General features: G+C 45.5%; 1 protein-coding gene across 1 annotated transcript in view; it reads right to left on the bottom strand.

Annotated features, from left to right (window-relative positions):
• Positions 1 to 7,278: 7,278 nt before the first annotated feature.
• LOC104896500 (3-ketoacyl-CoA synthase 6) overlaps positions 7,279 to 8,571 on the bottom strand; it is a 2,354-nt gene continuing 1,061 nt past the window's right edge. The window contains exon 1 of the mRNA XM_010683246.4: positions 7,279 to 8,571. This exon is cut by the window's right edge and continues 1,061 nt beyond it. Within this exon, the coding sequence (XP_010681548.2) occupies positions 7,415 to 8,571 (1,157 nt within the window). The 3' untranslated portion in view covers positions 7,279 to 7,414.

Here is an 8,571-nt window from a genome sequence, read left to right as displayed (position 1 = left end):
TCTTACAGAGGTCTTAGGTAAGGCGAATGACTTCATCCGGGGGGAAGAATTTGACAAAGCGTCAAATACTAAAAGGTATGCATCGGAGGAGAAAGATAAGGAAAAAGACCGCAAGGACGATAAATACCGGAAAGACAAGAAGCCATACACCTCCAATAGGAGAGAAGAAAGTAACTCTGTGAAGAAAGGCCACGAAGGTATACGAGTTACATAAAGATGATGATAAGTGGCGAAGGCCTAGAAAAATGTACTACAAAGGTCGGGATAAATCGAAGTGGTGTGAGCTTCACAGGGACTACGGCCACATAACCGAAGACTGTAAAGACCTCAAGGACGGGATCGAAGACCTCATCAGAAGAGGCTACTTCACCCAGTACCAAGCGAGGATTGACCGGAAGTCCCCAACTAGAGAGGATGAAAATGGTAATAGAAGGCCAGTGAAAGATAGGATCACAGAAATCCATGTCATATCTGGTGGGCCGACACGAGGTGGAAGCATCCACGGTGCCAAAGCTAGCCTGAAAGAGGTAAGGCACCAAGTGAATTACCACAATGCAGGGAAGTGGCCGGCACCTCCAACCATGCCATTTGTGGCTTTTACGTCAGAGGACACCAAGGGCATTGTCTACCCCCATGATGATCCCTTGGAAGTATCTCTGCAGATATCAACCGCAATGGTACATCGCGTGCTGGTAGATGGAGGAAGTTCTGTCAATATCTTGTATAAGGAAACATTCGAAAAAATGGGCTTCGACACTGAATGTCTGAAGCCGGTCTCATATCCGGTTATTGGGTTCACAGGGGCATTTGTCATCCCAGAAGGAACTATTAAGCTGGCTGTAAAACTGGGGGAAGGATCTCATTCTAGGGACCTAATAGTGGAATTCCTCGTTGTTGACGTCCCGACAGCGTACAACGCCATCATAAGACATCCATTGATTCATGACGCCCAAGCTGTGGTATCAACCTACCACCTTACAATGGTATATACCTCCAATGGCGGTAACCCCAAGAAGCTCAGGGGGAATCAGGAATCAGCAAGGGCCTGCTACTTGACCGCTCTTAGACACTCCGATCATAAGCGTCCCGCCGAGACACCGCCATCAGAGCGAAAGAGAAGAAGGCTGGAGAATAAGGCTAAAAAAGATCTATCAATGGAGAATTTCAAGGGAAGGCCGACAGATCAGCCGAGACCTAGCCCAGAAGGAGAGACGGAGGAATGGAGCCTAGAGTTCATGGTGACATCTTCGCATTCTCTGCGGATGAGATGTCGGGCATTGAGCCAGAGTTCATGGTGCACCGGCTGAACGTCAATGAAGACGTCAGACCGGTAAAACAGAAAAAGAGAAACTTCTCCAGTGAGAAAAATGCAGCCATCAAAGAGGAGGTGGACAAGCTGCTGGCACCAAACTTCATTGAACATTGCAACTACCCTGAGTGGCTTGCAAATGTAGTCATGGTGAAGCAGGCCAACGGGTCCTGGCGGATGTGTGTCGACTTTACCAACCTCAACAAAGCCTGTCCCAAGGACTGCTACCCTTTGCCCAGAATAGACCAGCTGGTGGACTCTACTAGCGGCCACGCCCTACTAAGCTTCATGGACGCTTTTCCTGGTTATCATCAAATCAGCCTGCTAGAATCCGATAGAAACAAAGCAACTTCATCACGGAAGCTGGAGTCTATGCATACAAAGCCATGCCTTTTGGGCTCAAAAATGCCGGTGTCACCTATCAATAATTAGTGGACAAGATTTTCGAGCACCAAAAAGGCCGGAATGTAGAGGTGTACGTCGATGATAGTATAGTGAAAAGCCTGACAGAGGAAGAGCACGTCGTCGACCTGGAAGAAACCTTCGCCACAATCCGGCAGCATCAAATGAAGCTGAACCCCAAAAAATGTGTGTTCGGGGTCAGATCCGGCAAGTTTCCGGGGTTTATGGTAAGTGAAAGAGGCATAGACGCCAACCCCGATAAAGTGAGGGCCATCAGCGACCTCCCAGAGCCAAAGAGCATCCGGGACATTCAAAAGCTGACAGGAAGGATGGCGGCCCTCACCAAGTTTGTCTCCAAATCAGCAGAAAAAGCCCTGCTGTTCTTCAAAATCCTTAGACAAAACAAGAAATTTGAATGGGGGGATGAGCAGAAGCAGGCCTTCGAAGAAGTGAAGGCACATTTCAAAAAGCTGCCAACAATAACCCGGCCAGATCTGGGAGACAAACTACAGCTCTACGTCTCGGTATCTAAGAAGATAGTAGCAGCTGTGTTACTAGTAAACAAGAAAGGGCAGCAGAACCCCATATACATTGTGAGCCATGTATTAGCTGGAGAAGAGCAGAGATATGAGCTGTTGGAGAAGATGGCATATGCCGTCCTGATTGCGGCAAGGAAACTGAGGCCATATTACGACTCCCATACCGTCCAAGTACTCACTAATCAACCTCTGGAAAAAGCTCTTCACAAGCTTGATACAACCGACAGACTCTTAAAGTGGGCAGTAGAACTCTCTGAGTTCGACATCGAACACCGGCCCCGTACGACCATCAAAGCCCAAGCACTGGCTGATTTCATTGTCGAAACCACTTACATAGAATCGTCAGAATCAGCCGGCATCTGGAGAATAGAGGTTGATGGTTCGGCGGCCCAGAGTGGAGCTGGTGCAGGAGTGGTAATGACGTCCCCGGAAGGGGAAATCTTTGAATACGCCATAAGGTTCGGTTTCAAGGCCTCAAATAACGAAGCAGAATACGAAGCAGCCCTAGCCGGACTAAGTCTGAGCATTGCGGCTGATGCTAAAAAGATCCTCATGACCACAAACTCACAGCTGGTATCGATTCAGATTGAGTGAACGTATGAAGCCCGGGAGCTAGTAATGCAAAAGTATCTCAGTAAGGTGAAGAGCATGACGGCCGGATTACAGAGCTTTGAGGTCAAACTGGTACCAAGAACAGAGAACATGGCGGCCTACGCCTTATCAAAGCTAGCAAGCTCAAGTGTCAGTGACAAGAAGCAAAGTGTCATGGTAGAGACCTTGGGGGAACGGAGCATATACACTCCAGCACTAGCCGTCAACACCATAGGCCAAAGTCCGGAGTGGTATGACGACATTGTGGCCTATAAACTGACAGGTACCCTCCCAGAGGAGAAGATAGCGGCCAAAAAGCTTAAAAGGGACTCGTCTTGGTACTGTATGTTTCAAGGTCAGTTGTATAAAAAAGGGTTCTCACTCCCTCTGCTAAGATGCGTCACGGCCTATGAGGCCACGAAAAAAATAGAAGAGATTCATGAGGGAATATGTGGGAACCATACCGGCGGAAAAGCGCTAGCACTAAAAGCATTAAGAGCAGGCTTCTACTGGCCAAGTATGCTGACGGATGCCCAAGCCTACGTCTAGAAGTGCGATAAGTGCCAACGGTTCGCACCAGTGATAAACCAGCCAGCAAACGACCTGCAACCAATCCTAAACCCAATCCCTTTCGCTCAGTGGGGGATGGATATCATAGGACCTTTCACACCGGCATCCGGAGCAAGGAAGTTTCTAATGGTGGGTATTGACTACTTCACAAAATGGATTGAGGCAGAACCAACTGCTAAGATAACGGCCAACCAGGTGAAGAAATTCATCTGGCATAATATTATCACCAGGTTTGGGATTCCCATGGGAATTGTGATGGATCATGGCGTCCAGTTCGATCGCGGCCCCATAAGAGACTTCGTACGACGATACAACATAAAGTTCGCATACTCGTTGATTTGTCATCCTCAGAGCAATGGACAGGCAGAGGCCGCCAACAAGCAGATCCTCAATGCACTAAAAAAAAGGTTGGATGAGTTGAGAGGAGCTTGGGCAGACATGGTTCCGACCGTATTATGTTCCAATAGGACCACAGAGAAGGAAGCTACCGGCGAAACTCCCTTTAGGCTAGCCTTTGGGGAAGAGGCGGTGCTGCCGGTAGAAGTGGGACTGCCAAATTGGCGAATCTTAAACTATGACCCAGTGCTGAACGGGCAACTACACAAAGAAGACATGGACCTACTACCAGAGGTCAGGCTGGCAGCCGAGCTGAAGTCGGCAGCATATAAAGACCGGATAAGCAAGGCCTGCAACAAGCGGGTACGAAGTCGGCCAATCTCCAAAGGAGACTTCGTACTCAGACGCACAGCGGCGACGGGGAAAGCCCATGTGGACGGAAATCTCACGGCCAATTGGGAGGGCCCCTACCTGGTCAAGGAAGAGATCATCCTCGGGTCCTACCGGCTCGAAGACATGTCAGGAAAACTACTGAACAATAGCTGGAACGCTAGTGTCCTCAAAAGATACTATGTGTAATTAATAAACAGGCATTGTTGCTAGTAGGATAAACTCTTTATTAGCATTCTTATATTTATTATTGTAGGCCATAAGTCCGGCACAGCCGGGAAGAGCCGTTTTATGTAATAAAATGAGCATCTTCTATGATAAGTTCCCTAACTGTCTAAATATACTGGTCAATGACCTTCGTGGATCTGCCGGATAAAATAAAATCAGCATTATCAATAAATCAGTCAATGACCTTAGTGGATCTGCTGATTTAATTAAAATGCCTTACCGATCAATGACCTTCGTGGATCTGTCGGATAACATAAAATCAGCATTATCAATTAATTAGTCAATGACCTTAGTGGATCCGTTGATTTAATTAAAATGCATTACCGGTCAATGACCTTCGTGGATCTGCCGGATAACATAAACTTGCATTATTAATTACTCAGCCAATGACCTTAGTGGATATGTTGAATTAATTAAAATACCTTACCGGTCAATGACCTTCGTGGATCTGCTGGTTAAAATCGATTTAGATTGGTAATTTACCGGTTAATGACCTTCGTGGATCTACCGGCTAAATTAAGTTACATTCGCAATATTAATTAGCCATTCAGTTAATTAAAGTGTTTTACCGGATAAAGAGATGGATGATGTAGTCAGCTAAATAGTAAAAGCGTTTAAAAACATGAGAAAAGACGACATCGCAGTTGGGTAAAAATATCTTGCATTAACGTCAAAGGTAATTACAGCCCTAAACAAAATAAACGGCCAGCCACAGGCGGTAAAACCGTAGAAGATAAATGTTAAACAACAAGGAAGAGAGGAAGGCTTAAAATCTACTTGGCGCGCTCTTCTTCTTCAGAACCGTCAACCACCACAGCCGGCTCCTCCGGCTTATCAATACCGGTAGTTACTTGCTCACCAATATTGTTGCTGGCGGTGTTGGCGACTTCCTGACCTTGTTCCTCCTCAAACTCCAAGCGCGGATCAGCGTTTGCAATGTCAGCCTCGGTAACGCCTACGTCTAGGTCCTCGCCCTCAACCGGGAGCTCAAAGTCTCTACGACCATGCGATTCCTCTCTCTTGGACCAATCAAAGTCCGGGAAGTTGTGCCTAACGCATCGCATGGCCGCAGACCAGCCATCGTTATACCTGTTGAGCAGGCGAGAGACGAAGTCCATAGACTTCCAGTATTCCTTAACGGCCTCGCGCTCGTGGGTCTTGGCCTCTGTAATTTGATCCCGAAGCAGGCAGATCTCGTCATCCTTATTGGCCAAGACCAGGGAGTGATCCATCACGGCTTTGGTGAGGGTCCCATCCGCCTAGCTTCTTCTCCGCGGCTTGAGCGGTTGCCATCTCCTTTTTTCCCGTCAGCAACTCTTGTTCCTTCACAGCCATCCGACCTTTCAGCTTCTTGTGGTCCTCTACCTCTTTATAATAGGATGACTGGAAGTACTGGTAGAGGTCACATAGTTCTCTGCCAGATTGAGCTGACTGAAAAACACACAAAGCAAAGTATTAGCCTAATGTCGGGCCGATAAGGTACTTAAAAGAAAAAAATAAAAAAAAATTAACTAATTGAACTTACCAAGGCTAAGTTGTGGGCGTGCATAGCAGCCAACGCCTGGACCTCGTCCACCGGAATGTAGTATTTAAGCTGGTTGCTTTCAGAAGGCGATAACCCAGGTTCCCGCCCTCTAAAGGACGGTCCAGCAGCAGAGATTCGTCGTCCGAGATATTAAGCTTGGGCTCAAACTTCTCGCCGTCCTTTACCGGTGACCTGGTCCATCGTTTCTTCAGCAACTCCGGAATCTCCAGCCGGGAGCGCTCCAGATATCCGACCTTCCTCGGTCTGGCAAACGACTCTAACCCATATACCATCTCTGGTAGGGTGAACTGCTTATAGATCTTGGGCCGGAGAGAGACGCTGCCAACCTTAGCAACCCGGCCAGAGATTAAACTCGCGGCTTCCGGGATAATGGCAGTGGTGGGGGCTGCTTTGGCTACGACCGCTTTCTTAGAATCCCGAGCCTCTATTTGCTCCTTCGTGGGCTCGGGTTTCCTCTTCTGACCGGCAAAAGTGGACTTGCGATGGATCAAGGGAATAGAGTCCCTTTCCTCCTCCTCGCTAGAACCCCTGCCAGCTCCATGACCACCTTGGCCTCCGATGCTGGTCGGAATAGAGGTGTATCGGCGGGCAGTTTTAGGAGGCATGTTGCTGATTGGACGATATCGGTGATCAACGTAATGATTATAGGTTATTTTCTATTATCAACACAATATTTAATGTCAATTCTTATTACCTATGCAAATATAACTAAACTAACTAAATTCTTAATATGTGTAAAAGTGATCTACATGTCGTATAATTTGAAACACTAGGAGTATTAACTTAAGTTTGTGATCTCCTCTATTTTGGATTCGGAATTAGGTTCGAAACATGGACAAAATTAGGTCTATGACATTTCTAGAATAGGCTCCAGATCACCAACAATTTAGCAACAAGTCAACAAGTCAACTAATAAGCTAGTCAAAAGCATCTTATCACATGACACAACAATAGTAGTAATAAGTAGCTAACAATAACGAATATACATAAGTGGCACACAAGTGATACACAAATTTGAGTTGAATTTTTTTTATTGTATTCTGAATTTATCTAAACTACTAATCATTTTAATTGTATGAGGTTCTGAAGTTAGCCGGTAACGTCAACACCAGTCGCCTAATTAGATCAATGCCTTTTAATGACATTTGAGTGATCAAAAGCTGTATGTACAAAGATTACCTTTTTATCACTAATTATATCCTCAACTGTGCCTATTCATAGGACGAAATGAACTATCTCATTCTGAATTCCATAAAATTTATTTACTCAAATCTCAATCACATTACTCTGAATTCATAGAATCATAGTAACACTGTATCAGCAGATGGAAAATTAAAAGTTCAAACAGCTGTACCAGCGTCCACCAATAAGAATCGAACAACCCTCAAAAATACAGTTTATTCATTAAAGCTTGACAGACATACTGATAGATAAACTAATTCACTAGCAGAAAAAAAAAAAAAAGAGAGAGAGAGATGAAATAACACTTTGTGAATCTTCCGCTTAAAGCTTGACAACATCTGGAATATGAATAGGATACTTATGAATACAATCAAGCCAAGGGCTATCCTTAATTGGAGTTTTAACAGTTTTTAAGCACTTCCAAACTGCACTGTTACACTTAAATCCACTTCCAAATGCAATTTGCCAAACCCTATCTCCCTTGTTCATCCTCCCTTTGGCCTCAATGTAAGCCAACTCATACCACAACGACGATGATGAAGTATTCCCAAACCTATGGAGTGTCATTCTAGAAGCTTCCACATGTTCAGCGCACAACTGAAGGTTCTTCTGTAGCTCATCTATAACCGCCCTTCCACCAGCATGGATGCAAAAATGCTCGAACGCCTGCTTAAAATCGGGTATGTAAGCCTTCCATTTAGCGTTAATGAGCTTTCTTCCAATGAGGGAGAGTAAAAAAAGGAGTTGTTCAGATGCTGGAAGTACCAAAGGACCCATTGTTGTAATGTTAGTTTTTAGTGCTTCACCAGCAATAGTCATTAGATCCTTAGAAAGAGAAATCCCAACATGACCCTCTTTATCTTCCGCTTGAGATACACACTTGAAAGCTTTATCATCGGACCCTTTATGTGTCCTTACTACGTGCAGAAGGCGGTACTTGGACCGCCTTCTGTACGCCACCTTGTTTGATAAGAGAACCGCTGCACCTCCCATTCGAAACAGGCAGTTTGGGAGGAGCATTGCTCTTTCGCTCCCACGGTAATAATTGGGTGTAAGAATCTCAGTGCTAACTACTATTGCATTAGAGTTAGCATGAGCCTGAAGAAGATCCTTAGCCAAGTCTACTGATATAAGCCCTGCACTACATCCCATCCCAGACAAGTTAAAGCTCTTTATATTACTCCTTAACTTGTATTTATTCACTACCATAGCCGACAAAGACGGCGTAGGGGAGAATAAACTACAGTTTACGATCAAAATATCGACGTCCTTCGCCTTAAGACGCGTGTTAGCAAACAGTTTGTCTAGGCAGCTAAAGATGATCACCTCCGATTCGTGTCGAGCAGCTGCCATACTTGGGTCGGGTGGGATGTAATGAATGGCAGGTGGTAAACATGTCTCTTCGCCTAACCCGGATCGCTCTAAGATCTTCATTTGAAACTCTACGCTTTTTTGGTTATGAACGATAAGATTTGAGT

Source organism: Beta vulgaris, chromosome 6, assembly GCF_026745355.1.
Source record: "Beta vulgaris subsp. vulgaris cultivar EL10 chromosome 6, EL10.2, whole genome shotgun sequence".
In the NCBI taxonomy this organism is placed as follows: Eukaryota; Viridiplantae; Streptophyta; class Magnoliopsida; order Caryophyllales; family Amaranthaceae; genus Beta; species Beta vulgaris.
The sequence above is the reverse complement of the archived record's forward strand: the minus strand, read 5'-3'. Positions and strand labels throughout refer to the sequence as shown.